This window comes from Penicilliopsis zonata, assembly GCF_001890105.1.
Source record: "Penicilliopsis zonata CBS 506.65 unplaced genomic scaffold ASPZOscaffold_25, whole genome shotgun sequence".
NCBI classification, from domain to species: domain Eukaryota; kingdom Fungi; phylum Ascomycota; class Eurotiomycetes; order Eurotiales; family Aspergillaceae; genus Penicilliopsis; species Penicilliopsis zonata.
The window spans coordinates 267401-281621 of record NW_019208931.1 but is presented as its reverse complement, the minus strand read 5'-3'; the positions used below and the strand labels follow the sequence as shown (position 1 = coordinate 281621).

The 14221-nt window shown below is 53.7% G+C and overlaps 6 protein-coding genes across 6 annotated transcripts; 1 reads left to right on the top strand and 5 right to left on the bottom strand.

Annotated features, from left to right (window-relative positions):
• Positions 1-603: 603 nt before the first annotated feature.
• Positions 604-2758, bottom strand: ASPZODRAFT_162068 (hypothetical protein; the record flags this gene model as incomplete). The annotated part of the gene is made up of 2 exons (XM_022726556.1): positions 953-2758; positions 604-648 (listed from the first exon to the last, which is right to left on the bottom strand). The coding sequence occupies exons 1-2, from the start codon at positions 2480-2482 to the stop codon at positions 604-606; spliced, it is 1575 nt and encodes a 524-aa protein (XP_022577389.1). The 5' UTR covers positions 2483-2758.
• Positions 2759-4361: 1603 nt separating this feature from the next.
• ASPZODRAFT_20158 (hypothetical protein) lies at positions 4362-6661 on the top strand (the record flags this gene model as incomplete). Its single annotated transcript, XM_022727539.1, has 3 exons — positions 4362-4418; positions 4510-5325; positions 5405-6661. The coding sequence occupies 3 exons, from the start codon at positions 4362-4364 to the stop codon at positions 6659-6661; spliced, it is 2130 nt and encodes a 709-aa protein (XP_022577388.1).
• Positions 6662-6878: 217 nt separating this feature from the next.
• On the bottom strand, positions 6879-8433 carry ASPZODRAFT_104636 (hypothetical protein; the record flags this gene model as incomplete). Its single annotated transcript, XM_022720866.1, has 3 exons — positions 8117-8433; positions 7446-8036; positions 6879-7393 (listed from the first exon to the last, which is right to left on the bottom strand). Exons 1-3 carry the CDS (start codon positions 8211-8213, stop codon positions 6879-6881), a joined length of 1203 nt encoding a protein of 400 aa, XP_022577387.1. The 5' UTR covers positions 8214-8433.
• A 208-nt stretch (positions 8434-8641) lies between these two features.
• On the bottom strand, positions 8642-9473 carry ASPZODRAFT_28957 (hypothetical protein; the record flags this gene model as incomplete). Its single annotated transcript, XM_022728159.1, has 1 exon — positions 8642-9473. Exon 1 carries the CDS (start codon positions 9103-9105, stop codon positions 8644-8646), a length of 462 nt encoding a protein of 153 aa, XP_022577386.1. The 5' UTR covers positions 9106-9473.
• On the bottom strand, positions 9217-13526 carry ASPZODRAFT_1279823 (hypothetical protein). The gene is made up of 2 exons (XM_022721890.1): positions 10494-13526; positions 9217-10420 (listed from the first exon to the last, which is right to left on the bottom strand). Exons 1-2 carry the CDS (start codon positions 13269-13271, stop codon positions 9329-9331), a joined length of 3870 nt encoding a protein of 1289 aa, XP_022577385.1. The 5' UTR covers positions 13272-13526; the 3' UTR covers positions 9217-9328.
• On the bottom strand, positions 13407-14159 carry ASPZODRAFT_1279963 (hypothetical protein). Its single transcript, XM_022721895.1, has 2 exons — positions 13902-14159; positions 13407-13793 (listed from the first exon to the last, which is right to left on the bottom strand). Exons 1-2 carry the CDS (start codon positions 14010-14012, stop codon positions 13542-13544), a joined length of 363 nt encoding a protein of 120 aa, XP_022577384.1. The 5' UTR covers positions 14013-14159; the 3' UTR covers positions 13407-13541.
• Between the last annotated feature and the right edge of the window lie 62 nt (positions 14160-14221).

Here is a 14221-nt window from a genome sequence, read left to right as displayed (position 1 = left end):
GGCGGGTGGGCGTTTCGTGACCGGTGAGAGCGGTATTCGCCCGTTCGCCTGATGTCTCTTGTCTCGACTTGTTCCCAGTCTGATATCCTTTTTTTTTTTCTTCTTCTTTCGTCTTTCCACATGCGTGCCGTGTGCTCTGTGCTATGTGCTCTGTTTTTGCACTTACGAATGACGCCCGTATATCCCGGTTCTCGGTTGCGGCGTTGGAGATGTCATGGACATCTTATCTTGACGATGTAGTCTATAATGAACATACAACTTTTTGATTTCACTGGCTGTCTTGGAATTCCTAGATGCGTGGAACCACGCGATGACGTTGAGTCATGACTATGACACTATTCAGCTTTCACTGTAGATGGCTCAGCCAGCAGGGATCACTTCAAGAGGACGATCTTTTCTGCTGGCTAGTCAATGGCATTGAACAAGCTGTCTCTACAAGTAGCCACCTCGTATCGTATTTAGTTGTACTCCGTATATGGGTATCAAGAGGGACAACGAGTAAGAGAAAAGTGAAAATAAGCAGATATAAGGCCAGAGAAGCTAGGCTAGAAGGGGTAAGTAGAGGTGGTTTTAAGTAGATGCCTTAGGAACCTACGCAACTACCTAATTTTCCTTCTTTTCATTCAACTTACAGCTCACAGTGAAAGCCTCACGTCGACGACGAAAAGCAGCCAGGGAGGAGCAAATACAGATCTCCATCAGAAGGTCAAAACAGAGAGAGGCGTTTTCATCGGTCAGACGCCGGATAAGAAGCCTCCTGCAGACAGAATGATGCAGAGAATACGATGAGATAGGAAGAAGCCTGAGATGAGGGGAGGAAGTCGTTAAGATAGGAAAGACCGTTGGAAAGAGGGAACTGTACATGGTCATGGATAGTGTGTCGGAGCTGCGATTCATTCCATTTGATTTAGACCAGGTTGCTAACCATTTCCAGCTCTTTCACACGAACTACCTCGGTGCTGTCTTTCGTCTCTGGGCCGTCGATGAGTTTTGAGTTGGCTAACAGGCCGTGAGTCTGGTACGTCCGGAACTTTCTGGTGGGTAGTTTGGCGTGGAACATCTCGTCAAGCTCCTCGAGCGAGCGATTCTTGAGCTCCGGCACAACAAAGAAGACAAAGACGACGGCGACGACGGAGAAGGAGCCGTAGATGAAGGCGACGTTGCCGCCAATGGCATCCTGGACGTAAGGGTTGACAAAAGTGATGACCAGTCCGGAGGCATACGAGCCCAGCGCGCCGACAGACACGGTCTTCTCGCGGAGCTGCGCGGTGGGGGCTTCGGAGCAGATGACCCAGGCGAGCGGACCCCAGGTGCCTTGGAAGCTGAAGAACCAGATCACCAGCAAAGCAATGGCGGCGTGTTGCATGCTCAGCGAGATATTTGCCGTGCCGTGCGTCGCCAGACCACCGATGGAGAGCATACAGATCGCCTGTACGCCTGCCGAGACAAGCAGGGTTGGCCGTCGCCCGAGCCGGTCGTTGGTGTACAGACTGATAATGTTCGAGACGCAGCCGGCAGCATAGATGATGACCAGGATGAGAAGCACACTGTCGAACCCTAACTGCTCCATGAAAGTGCCGAGGTAGTTGGATATAAATGAAATCCCCTGTGCCTGCTGCAGCGCCTGCGGGCCAATACAGATAATCGTGCGCCGCAGGTTCGTGCCCCGGAAGCAGTCGAGGTAGGAGCTGGCTGCGTGCAGGGTCTTCTCCTCCTCCAGCTGTGCCTGCAGCTGCAAGACCTCGGCGTCCTCGTCGACGACGCCCCTGCGCAACGTGCGGACAACGGCGCGCGCCTCGTCCAGCCGACCTTGGCGGATCAGCCAGCGCGGCGACTCGGGCAGCAGGAACAGGCCACAGGCCATCATCGCGGGCATGAGCAGCTGGCACACAATGACGGTACGGAAGGCCCACTCGTTTTCCAGCGACCGGCACAGGAAAACGATCAGACAGGCCAGGAACCCACCCCACATGAGGAAGATGTTGTATCCCGCCGACATGAGGCCGCGCAGATGCGGCGGCGCGCACTCAGCCTGGTAGACGGGCACGACGTTGGCCGCCAGCCCGCCCCCGAAATAGACGACCATGCGGCCGACAATCAGCTGGACGTATCGGTTCCCACTGGTAGCCTCGATGATCACGCCGACAACCACGGTCAACGCCTGGATTAACATCGTCATCCGTCGGCCTAGCCGCTCGTTGATCGGCGTACCCACGAACAACCCCGCGATCACTGCCGCTGTCGCTGTCCCGGAACCGATCGATTCCTGTACCGAGCTCATGGCGTACGCGCCCGTCACCGCGTCGTACTTCCCATATGCACGAGCAAACTGCGATGTACTCAGCACGCCCGACCACCAGCCCAGATCAAACCCATACCCGGCTGCGCCCATGGAGCCGAAGACAGTGACGATAGCGAGGACCGAGTTAAGATCGCGCCAGGGCGATAGAGACCCTGCCTTGGGAGAGGAAGCACCACTCATGGCTGACGAGTCCTGTACTTCAAGCGTCGAGAGGGGCTAGAAGAGAAAGCAACAAGGGAGAGAATATCAAAATGAACAAAAAGCCACAGGAGTTCGGGCAAGTTCTTATACTAACTACAAGCTACGAACGAGTTAAATAACGACTATCTAAGGACTAACTAACTGGTAGTTAACTAACTACTAACTATGGACCAGCCACGAACGGAAGAATCAAGGCAACCAGTCTGTTCATCCGGGCCTATATCTCAACCTGCGCAATGCTACGTCTACCTTCTTCAACCACTCCACTCACAATCTACACATGGGGGGAGCCTGTTTGATCCAGTGGAGCTACGCCCTTTGTCTCCGCTCTCCAGTCTCCAGACCCCGGACCCCGGATTTCTGTATTGAGAAGTAGGTTGGGAAATCCCCAGGATTTGTCCGAGGTTTACCCGGACGGCATAGTCGAGGATTTAGCGCAATACCCTCAAGGCCGAGAGAGAAGATGCCCGCCATTCCGGCATATCTGGGACTCTATATGACAAGGTTCTAGCATAGCGTGAAGCCTGGGAAAATAAGACATGAACTTTCTGGGGAAGGGGAATCACTTCTTTCTTCTGTATCAAGGTTCGAAGATCCCGGAAGGCCACCTCAACGACTGACTCATGAACCCCCTTTTACTGCGGATACGACGTGATTATGCAGGATGGTCGTGGAAGGCGCCGTCTTGACCTCTACGGCTCATGGCTCGCTCTGGAACGGAGTTCGGACGATCCGTCCGATGGTTCTATCTAGAGCGCGGAAATAGCCCCCATCCATTTATATCACGGACTCCCCATCACTCTATCCCCACGTCCACAGATCTAAACTGGGATTCTCTGTGCCTCTAGGCGGGATGGAGAGATTGCCATGGTCTCTCAGTATTTCCACCTAGAGACGAGTAGGAAGTTGTATGAATAATAACTCACAGTTGACTAACTAGTTCCGGAGCACCTAGGGGTACTTATGCTGCTATTTATTGACTCTGTAGGGTCGAATAAGTACTTTTGAACACCCCTATGCAACATCACAACCGATCTATTGAAGGCTCAAAGCTCTTTAGGTATACTCCTTCCATCTTGCAACTGAACCATGGGGATTCCTACCATCTACTGGGCCCCAGAACCTATGAATATCCCGCTTGACCTGCTGGGATTGGAAAAGGGCCTCCATATGAGACGTACGGCTATCCCAAAGAGCACCGGCTACTTTGATTCTCTTGAAGATGTGTCCTCGTACGGGAGCTCGTACTTATTCACCACCTGTTCGGGAAAAATCTACAACTTCCCATCCATAAAGTTCGTCTTCCTGGCCAGCTGTCCGTCTTTGAGCTCGGTTCTTTAGTCTGAAGCCTGTCTGAAGCCTGGCGCGTATAATTTATATAGAAGTTTATTACAAAGTATCAAGAAGCAACTCCTGATATATAATACACCATGAAATATCCATTCTTAGCCAACATATCTAGAGCTCCAGCTTCTCCTTAAAAATCGCCTCTTGACTCAATATATTAATAATATACAGCTTTCATACCGTCGTAGACGAGCTGTCCTTATCAATGGGATAGCAAGGACAGGATGCTCTTCTGACTCTTATTTCCATAGTTTTATTCGCAAAAGAAACGAGACCTCATCGGTGTATACAAACCTTTATCCAGTAATCTTCAGACTATCCCATCAGACTCAATCTATAGGCTAGAGTCAAGTAGTTACATAGATAAAGCCAGATAGAGTGACGTCTGTTGTTTGCGGGAGTAACACCACGTGGTCCGTGCACAGCAGCGGAAAGCTGTCCTCGACCTTCCTCGGAGGGACACCAGCAACAAACGACACAGCCGTTGGTTTCTCCCCTCTCGCACACGACAATGGCTGACGAAGAAGAGCGCATCAAGGCGGAGAAGCTGGCTGCTGCCAAGAAGCGGGTGAGTTATTATCTCCTATCGCGTTGTTTTGAATGGAATGAATCCGTCCGGTTTTGTCACCAGCTAAACGAGAGTTTGTCGGGCGTAATAGGTGGCACAGCTGCAGAAACAGAAGAAAAAGGCGAAGAAGACCGCTGCGACCGAGTCACCCAAGGACACCGATGGAACGAAAGAGACACCGGCGACGCCGGGAGAGGAGCCGCCTGCGGAAACGCCAGCGACTGAGACCCAAGCTGAGCTTGAACCTGAATCAGTGACGGCCTCGACTTGTGAACCGGATTCAGCGCAAGTGCAAGCCGAAGAACAAGGAGAAGATGCAACAGCACCAGTAGCAGCACCGCCACCAGTACCACCAGCAGTGGGAGAGGAAGATAAGGAAGAAGAAGAAGAAGAACAACAAGAAGAAGGCAAAGATGGGACTGAAACAGTCGAGAAAGAGTCGGAACAAGAGGCACCCCTGGAACCCATGCCCGAGGCTCCCATCTCGCCCGATCTAGAGGGGGACCTTGAGTCCCTGAAGCTGGATACCCCACGAGCAGGAGGACATGGCCGGCAGCCATCACTATCGATCCAGTCGAAGATGCGGTCGTCGTCGTTCCGGAAAGCGTCCATCTCGCACGGTAGCAGTAGTGTGTCGCCGTCTTCTGCCTTGATCAAGTCCCCGTCACTACCGCCCTTGAACGCCGACGGGGAGACGGTGCATGAAGTCTTCCGCAAGCAGGTGATGCGGATCGAGGAGCTGGAGAAGGAGAACAAGCGTCTCGACAAGGAACTGGAGGACGTCAATGGTCGCTGGCGGAAGACGGAGGACCAGCTCGAGGATCTGAGGGAGGCGAGTGTGGATGTTGCGGAGCTGAAGGAGAAGCTGGAGAGAGCGGAACAGAAGGCTACAGAAGTCAATGCATTGGTGAGTAGGCACATGGTTATCTGTTTTTTTTTTTTTTTTTTACTATGGTTTGTTATCGAATTCTCTAACATGTCTGTAGAAAGCCGAGATCGCATCTCTGCAACGCCAGAACTCCCATCTTTCGACTAGATCGCATCGTAGCACAGCCAGTGTAGCGGTGGCGTCATTGGGAGCATCTGAATCGCCGCCGTCGGATCTGGTCCAGCAGCTGGAATCCAAGTCGGCAACCATCGAGGCTATGGAGCTTGAGATCTCGAACCTCCGGGCACAGCTTACATCACAGTCGTCTTCGAGTAACGCCCACGAGGCCCAGATCAGTGCTCTGGAAGACAAGCTCTCTCGAAGCGAGACGTCTCTAGAGAAGACCCAGCGGGAACTCGCAGACACGAAGCACTCGCTGACCCGGGCCGCGGAGAAGGCGATGAAGGAGGGAGTGGACAAGACCTCGACCGAAACGCTGATCAAGACGCTGCAGCGGGAGATCGAGGAGCTAAACCAACAGAAATCGGAGGGGGAAAAGAAGATCGACGCGCTGGACAAGAAACTCCAGGCCCTGGGCAACCTTCACAAGGAATCGGAAGCACGACACCAGGCCCGGCTACGGGAGAGCGAGAAGACAGAGAAAGAGGCGGCAGTGCTACGCAAGAAACTGGCAAGCATCGAGAACGAGAATCTCCGGCTGCGCGAAGAGCGCGAACGGCACAAGAAGCGCGACGCTATCGGTGCCGAAGACGAAGCGCTCGACGAACTCGAGGATGAGGAGCGGGCCCGACTCGAACGCCGGGTCCGTGAACTGGAGGGCGAGGTCTTCGATCTGCGCCGCGGTGTGTGGCGCGAAAGGCGCCAGGAGCTGGAAGCCACCCATCCAGAGGGCTTCACACCCCCCGGAGACCCGTCGAGCGCCTTTGACGACGTCGATCTCGTCGGCGGAGCGCCCGACCACTCCCGTCGCCGCAGCATGGCCCAGAACAACCCATTCTACCACCAAAACCAGCAGCATCAGCAGCAACATTCATCCTTTTCGGACGTCCTGTCCAGCGGCCTAGCGGCCTTTACGGGGACGAACCGTGCACGCGCACACTCGAACCAGCAACAGCACCCGCCCGCCACGCGTGGCAGTCTCGAGCTCCTGGCCGAGGAGAACCTGGACGACGAGTTCGACGAGGCGGAGTTTGCGCGCGCGCAGGCCGAGGAAGAGGCGCGCAAGCGCGTCGAGTGGGTGCGTGAGGTCAAGCGCAAGCTGAAAGATTGGAATGGTTGGCGGTTGGATCTGGTCGATAGTCGGGCTGGGGCGGAGGGCGCGGGTGTCGCCATGGGGGAGATTTTCGAAGTCTAGTTCTATACCATACATACCATTCACCAGCTACTATTTCTTCCTTTATTATTTACTGTAGCTTTGTACAATTTCCTACGGTTTTCTATCTACAGGAGTCATGATTTTTTGTGGAAGAGTAAGTAAGTAGAATGATAACCAAGATTTTACATACACAGTGCTTTATGCTGCCAAAATGCCGAATGCCGAATGCAAAATGCCAAAGAAAAGAGAAGAATAATCAATCGTCCGAATAAGGCCGCCCATTGAGTACTCCCTCCTGCTTTGCGCGGCGTCGGCGGCCGAGGATTCCTCCAACCCATCCGCTGAACTGGTACACCCAACCGCCTGTGACGAGGACGCCGGAGGCGGTGTTGATCAGTCGGATCAACAGGGCGAGGAGACTGCCACGCTCCTCACTGACGAGCAGCAGGATGGGCTCGATGTTGTACTTGAAGTAGATGCCCGGCACGTAGAAAGGGTTCTCCGGCAGGGCGCCGGACTGGGTCGTCGCGGCGTACTGGTTGGTGAAGACGATGTTCTTGTTCCGGTTGGTCTGCGCTGAGGGCGGCGCGGCCGAGTACGTGTCCAGGGCGCCTTGACCCTTGGAGTAGATGGTCGGCACGACGGAGAGGAAGTACTGAAACTTGTAGTAGTGGTCTTCCGTTGAGGCGATGGTCTTGTCCAGTGGGTTCAAGAGCGAGGGATAGTGCGGGCCAAAGGAAAGTTCGGTGATCATATGCGAGAAGTTGAATGCTATCCTAGTCAGTTGAATGAAAATGAAAACAGTGTGAAAAGTAGGTCTCACCCTGGTGGTCTAGATGCGCTCCCAATTCCGCATATCCATGCCCCCGGGCCGTGATGTGAAAGTCGCCCTGGACCTTGTTCCCCTCCAGACTGCCGTAGATGCGGCACGAGTCCTTCTTCTCTCCGCGACGCAGCTTGGGCGACTTGGGGAACTTCCTGCGAGGGTTCCGCCGCACCTCGCCCATGACATGGTGGGCGTGGGCATCCTCCTCCTGCGCCGCGAGACGGCCGGAATCCTCCTGGTTCAGCTTCTGGTACTCGTGCGAGCCGCCGTAGGTGTCCGTGTTGCGCTTGTCCATCCACAGCTTCCAGCTCGTGTCCTCCTTGGTGAGCATCTCTCCGGCAAGGATGCGGTCGCCCGCCGCGTCCTGGATGTTCACGCGCAGCGTGTCGCAGGGCATGTCCACCACCATGTCGAGATTCAGCTGCAGCTCATGCGACACCCCTTTCTCCACGCTGAAATGATGCATCTCCGTGCCCTGCATCCAGGTCCGGATCTCCGTGAACGACAGAAACGTGCAGATGGCCAAGACGATGACGGTCCATTGCCCGCCGCGGCTGGACGGGGCCGTGTACGAGGCTTTCGTTTTGGCTATTCATTCAAAAAGCAAGATCATCAGCAGGTGAGCAGGCGTGTGAGGGTAAATGACTCGGAGAGAAACTAATTCATACGGAATGCATCAAAGGTCCTCAAGCCTCCTTCTTCGCTGCCCGCTGTCTTCTCCCCAAACGCATCCTCGTTGAGGCCGTGGGCTGCGAACCCATTCATCGCGAATCGGATCGACACGCCAGATCAATGCATCAAGGGGACGACAAAGGAAGTGACTAGGTCGCAAAAAGCCCAATTGGAGCAACAGGAAAAGGAATGAAGGCGCACAGCGGGGAGAAAGAGGAAAGACAGCGCTGTCGGAACCGGGTGGCTGCGGTGCGGAGAAGCTCTCAGATGAGGCCAACTATTCGATTCCGAAACCTCCTCCTTCCCCCGCCCACCAGAACAGTGCGAGAGAACAAAGAACTGGACAAGCAGTGACAAAAGACTGAAAGGGTTGAATCAATCTCTTGACTACTGCTATATTAAATTTCCTTATTATCTATCAGTCTATCTAAAGCTAGTAGATAATGCTGTGTCAGCTACTACTGAATTCCCTCTAGTTAACTATATGCTGATAGTAGTAGTCAATGCCCAGTTATTCAACAGTTCAGGAGCAATATACAAGTGAAATCACATCGCTGCCCTCTTGATTGTTCCATCCCGTCATCCATGGCCCCTCAAGGGAGCCCTTCATCTCCACGAAGACCGACGCGGCCATCCACCGACATGTGGCCTGCCCGCCACCGTCAACGGACATAAGAAAAAGAATCAGAGTGGTAGAGATGCAAAAGATAGGGAGAGTTAGAGAGAGAGAATCCCCAAATCGACATTGGTACAGAGAGCAACGAAAGTGACCAGCGAGTCTTAACAAGCTGGCAAGGTCATAATAAACACACCGCAGAGACATTATAAGAGCCGCTGCATAAAAACAACATTCATCGGAAAATAAAGCACATGCAGATTCCAAGTAGGGTATATGAGATGAATCTTCTTCGCCATGGTTTCTGCCTCTTGCGCGTCCATTCCAAATCAACTCAATCATCATGCGGAACAGGAAACCGCGGGACATATCCGACCTGTCTATGCATCTTTAGTGATAGTAAAAAGGAAAAACAAATGAAATACCACAAGAAAACAATTATGATTACAGAATTAATGGGGGAAAAGAGGAAGAAAAAAAATAAGTAAATATGAAGTGTCGAACCGAGAAGGGTCTGTTTTTTCGGCTTATTTCGTCCTCTATCGCACCAGTCAGTAAATTGCTGTTCCGATGCCGTATGGTGTTCCCCTCCTCAGCAGGGTTGACCACCTACCAAGCTCGTCGCAGCCGCTGCTGTAGCGAGGTCAGGCTTGCCACTGATACTCCTGGTGGCTACACGGGGAAGACCAGTCCCGGAGACAGTCGTATGGGATGCTCGCTTGGCTGGCGTGGACGTAGGCATGCCGCTCACTGTTTGGCGTTTCGCAATAGTAGGCTTGCTCGGAGAGCTGCCGGAGACATCTCGGTTTCTAAAGGAACCGGCCTTAAGGCTCGTTGCTGGGGGCTCGGGGAGAGGCCGGGAGGCAGACGATGTGGTCGTCGTGGCATGGTATCGTTTGCTGGGAGAACTGGTCGAAAAGGTGTAGGTCCTTGACCTGACAGGGGCCTTGATTCCTGTTAGGAATTCGTGGCTCCCAGCATCGTGCGGTGTCAATCGACGCAGTGGGTCCCAGCGCAGACATCGCGCAATGAAATCCAGGAAAGCCTCGTCATCGCACTTGAGCACCTGTCTCAAGTCCTTGGAACTTGGCCGGCGGCGGCGACCCTTGGAGGAAACCGTCAATCGTGGTTTGCCCAACGAGTCGAAGAACAGTTTCTTGCGTGTACTCTTCTCGATGAGATGCTTCTCCGGAGGACCAAAGATTTCCATGATGCAAGCCAGTTGCTCCTGTTCGTTCTCACCGGGGAAGATTGGGTATCCTGTGTAGAGCTCGGCGAGAATACACCCCAAACTCCACATGTCGATGGGCATTCCATAGGACATGCCCAGAATGACCTCAGGGGAACGGTAGAATCGACTTTGGATGTATGTATATACCTTTTCGTTTTCGAAACAACTCGAGCCAAAGTCAATGACCTTGATCTCCGAGCTCAAGGGATGGACTAGGAGGATGTTCTCCGGCTTGAGATCGCAATGAATAACCTTCTTGGCGTGAAGAAGCGTCAGACAGCCCAGCATTTGTTTCGTGAAACGGCGAATCAGCTTAAGGTTGAAGCCCTTGAAGTCATGCGCTTTGGTGAACTCGTACAAGTTCATACCAAGCAGTTCGGTCGAGATGCAAAAATGACCTCGGAAGTAGAAACTCTGGGTAAAATTGACCACACTGTGGCGGCGATGGGGATCCTAGAGAAAAGAGACCAGGTTAGGATAAACTGAAAGAAAAGAATTCTCAAGACTGATGGCTAGTGATCCTTACCCATTCCTTCAGTTTCTGAAGGATATTGACTTCGACTATAGCCTGCTGGTGGAATCGCTTCTTGTTCCGAATGATTTTCACGGCAACCAAGGTTCCCGTCTTGTGGTCAATGCATCTCACGACTTGACCAAAGCTTCCTTTACCCAGAAGATCCACAACCTCATAACGGTAGGCAAGGTGGTCGCCGATCACGATATTGTAATCACCACGCTCATCATCATAGCCGAAATTGTATGACTGGGAGTGTAGGTCTCCGACATGCTTCTTGGCATTTTGAGTCCCACAGAAGTATATGTCTTTGAAATCAATGATCTCTCCACGTTCAAAGATATTTAGGTGCGCCATCTTGAGTGCCTGTGCAGGAGTGACACAGTCCTTCGGGACAGCCTTGCGGCGGAGCTCGTCCAGCCCCTTTGCAGCGACCTCGAACTCCTTTCGTTTGCTAGCCAGCCTCCTCATCTCTTCGTCGGCAACAATCTCGTCAGGCTCCGCGTTTGAATCTGTAGACCGTAATTTACTAGCTGCAGCACTGGATTTTGCGGAACTGATGATCTTGTGAACGGGAGAGAGCAGAGACCCAGAAAGACGAGGCGCAGGCTCGGCTGCCTTGGATTCATGTGCCGGGCTAGGGTGCAATGTAGGATTCTGGTCACCGCTGAAACTCGGCTTCCGTACGGCCGCGTTTGTGGCGCCGGATATCGACGATTGCCGTCGAGACTTCAGATACGTCGGTTTCAGAGTCGGGCTGATAGACTTGACTGTAGATAGGCTGTTCCAGGTAGCGGAAGCTGGTAATTTGGGGGGTGGCATGCTTTCGTACTTTGAAGCCACAGTCGAGCTTGCTTCTGGCTGGCTTTGGGGATTGCTCTGCTGTCGTGCCAAGTTCAGTTTGCTCCGGAGAGCTGAAGACCCAGTGCCCATACTTGTGTCGGGTTCTGACGGGGTGGAGATTTGACTTGGGGTTTCGGTCGCGGGTGAAGAGAAGGCGGACGTTTCGGTCTGAGGGCGCGGTCCCGTCAACCGTGATGGCTGCAGATGTTTCTGGCTATAATCACCGCTAACCTTCTGCTGCAGGAAGTGGTAGTCGCTATTGCTTTTCGGCAAAGTGTAGGAGATATATGGCGACATGGTGCGCCCTAGGTTGGATTGCTCAAAGGAGGCGAGGGCACTGGAGCTGCTTGCCGTCCGGAGGGCAGCCGAGGTGCTAATGCCAAAATGAGAGGTACTGCTTCTTATCTGGGCGAAGGGAATTGGGTCATCATCATCACTCGTAGACCAAAAGTTCGCTTTGGAAGCAGTCATTGGAGTGCTAGGGGTCTTTGAGAGAAACTGCGCGGATGGCGTATACGATTTCAAGTCATGGTGGTGGTCACGATCTTTGAGGGCTTCGATCTTGTTTGTCATGGGTGTACTCAGGGGCAATAGATTGAGAGGTGGTAGTTTGAGTGGCTGCAGATGCTTCTTCAGAACCGTCGCTGCTGGAGGTTTCGACTTCGCTTCAGGGGTCTTCAGATCGCCTCCGCTTGATATGTTCGCCAGCTCATCACCAATCGAACTCAAAGCCGTGTTGGCATCCGAATCCGAGTCTCGCGTGGTTTTCAGGAACCCAACATCAAGTGGTAAACTGGACTTTCGAGGAATAACCTGTGGGGGCGGAGGTTCAACGTCACCCTTTGGGGACTCGTATGCCTTGGGAATTGCCGGGACTGGCGGAACTTCTTCCTGATTTGATCCCCCACCGTGTTGTTCTGAACGAGGCTTGGGGGTGGGCAGCCTCGAAGTGGACAAGTTCTGAGACAGCCTTGGTTGTAAGGAGCTGCTAGAATTGCGCAGCGAATTGTAACTTGTGCTGGATGAGACCGACAGCCCTGAACTATAAGACTTGCGGTTCGGGTCGGGAGTTGTCCGAGACGAAGAAGGAGTGACGCTCTTCCGCGGGATATAAGAAGGAGATTGGGCGGACGACCGGGGGCGAACTGGGGCGGGCTCCGCCGTCTGGGTGGGAGGCGTATGGGGTAAAGGCGGCGCTGTTGGCGCCGTAGACAGACGCTTGAATCGTCTGGCATCCGTCGGACTGATTGTCCGTGCCCCCAGGCCATGTGCATGTGGCGGCATAACCGACACCCTTTTGGTAGATGAAGGGGTTGTTGCATCTGCCGGGTGGCTCTTCACTGGCGTACGTACCGCGTGATGGCCGTCCACATCCAATGCGGAAAGGAAGTTGTCCCGTGGCTCCCTTGAGAGCGGTTGCATTGACTTGGTCTTAAGACTTCGCAAATTCCGGGAGAAGTTTATCTCGTCTCCGTGATTCGGATCGAGGTTCTGCGTTTGCGATCGGGGCAGGGAGTGGGCCGACACATCGGCACTCGCTTTGCGCACAGTAAAGCTGGGTCGTCGGCTAGACACAATGGAGGACGGGCCGTTCAATGGCAATGAGCCGGGGCCGATTGATTTCCGCGGTGCTCTGGACGTAGGTGCTGCACTGGTGGAGGGAGTCTGAGCCAAGCTTTGCCGACGGTTTCGAGAGGTTGAAATCGTGGTTGACGCAGTCGACGTGAGGTGAGGCGGTACAGATCCTGGGGTGCCGTGCTGGCCGACAGGACGGGGAACCTCGCTTTTCCGTCGGACGGAGCCGCTTCTTGCCCTAGCAGATGTGCCATTTTGAGCGACGCTGTTCGCCCAAGGGTTCGTCGCGTGGAAAATTGGGGATGTGTCGTTGTCAACGCCAGTCTGTCCGTTGCTCGGGATCGGGAAGCGGTTGAGACCGGGCTCCTCCATGATGCTGTTGTGGAAGTCATCAAAACTGATGGGAGCGAGGAAATCCGCCGTGTCCGGAGGGGTCACGTTGGAGTCCAGCTTGGCGAGATTGCCCACGCTAGTGGATCGATAGCTGAAGTGTGAATTGATGCTCCGAGCCGAGTCGCTGGTAGAATCGACGGAGGAATTGACGGAGTGGAGGTATGAGCCGGACGGGTTACTACCGAGCGGTGATACAAATTAGCAATGCTGCCGCGCGGTGAACTGGCAGTGGAGAGAAGACGCAAGGGTTTATGGAGGCGGGGAACGCTGCTCAAACTGGCGGTAGCCATTTAAATTACCTTCTTCGAGTGGTCTCTTGTGGTCGAGGTCCTTGTGGCACCTTTTGGTCTCGGATGGATAACCTTCGCTTGCTCGCGACGCTGGAACGTGACCCAGGAACGGCCTTGCTTGAATGATGAGAGACGGGACTACTTGAGCTGAGATTGTTCGTGGAAGCTCGGTGTAATCTTCTTCGGGCGGGACCTTCAGCTGTTTCAAGTCGGGGGTAGATTAGCATCTCGTTGCCTGCAACTTCCCGGAGCCAGCCTCTCTCTCTCTCTCTCTCTCTCTCTCTCTCTCTCTCCCTGCCACAACATAACTATTGCTTACCTCCTGATCCTGAATCGTCGGTTCGGGATAAGTCCGAGGTCCTTGACTGCACCGCACGCGATTGTGAAGTCTGTTGGGAAGGCATCTTCGCGGGGGATTCTCAAATCTCATCGACGACGGAGTGAAATCTGGGGGATGGCTGGAAGGGACAAAGATCACCAGGCAAAAGCCAAATGCCACAAACTAGCCACAATGGCATTCACAAGCTGTAGCGGTGCGTAAAACCCTAAGCAAAAAAACCCTGACACTCTCAAGTCGCGCGACCGGGACCGTTGTCACCGATCCATTGCGGGGAGACAGGCGCCGCAGTTTCTGCTTGA

What these genes read in the sequence shown, in the direction of transcription:
- ASPZODRAFT_1279823 (XM_022721890.1), bottom strand. Translation starts at nt 13,271, where the DNA reads ATGGAGGAGCCCGGTCTCAACCGCTTCCCGATCCCGAGCAACGGACAG. An exon ending in TTCAGAAACTGAAGGAATGG is followed by an intron (nt 10,421 to 10,493) that starts GTAAGGATCACT and finishes TCTTTTCTCTAG; the next exon opens with GATCCCCATCGCCGCCACAG.
- ASPZODRAFT_1279963 (XM_022721895.1), bottom strand. Translation starts at nt 14,012, where the DNA reads ATGAGATTTGAGAATCCCCCGCGAAGATGCCTTCCCAACAGACTTCAC. An exon ending in CGACGATTCAGGATCAGGAG is followed by an intron (nt 13,794 to 13,901) that starts GTAAGCAATAGT and finishes TAATCTACCCCC; the next exon opens with GACTTGAAACAGCTGAAGGT.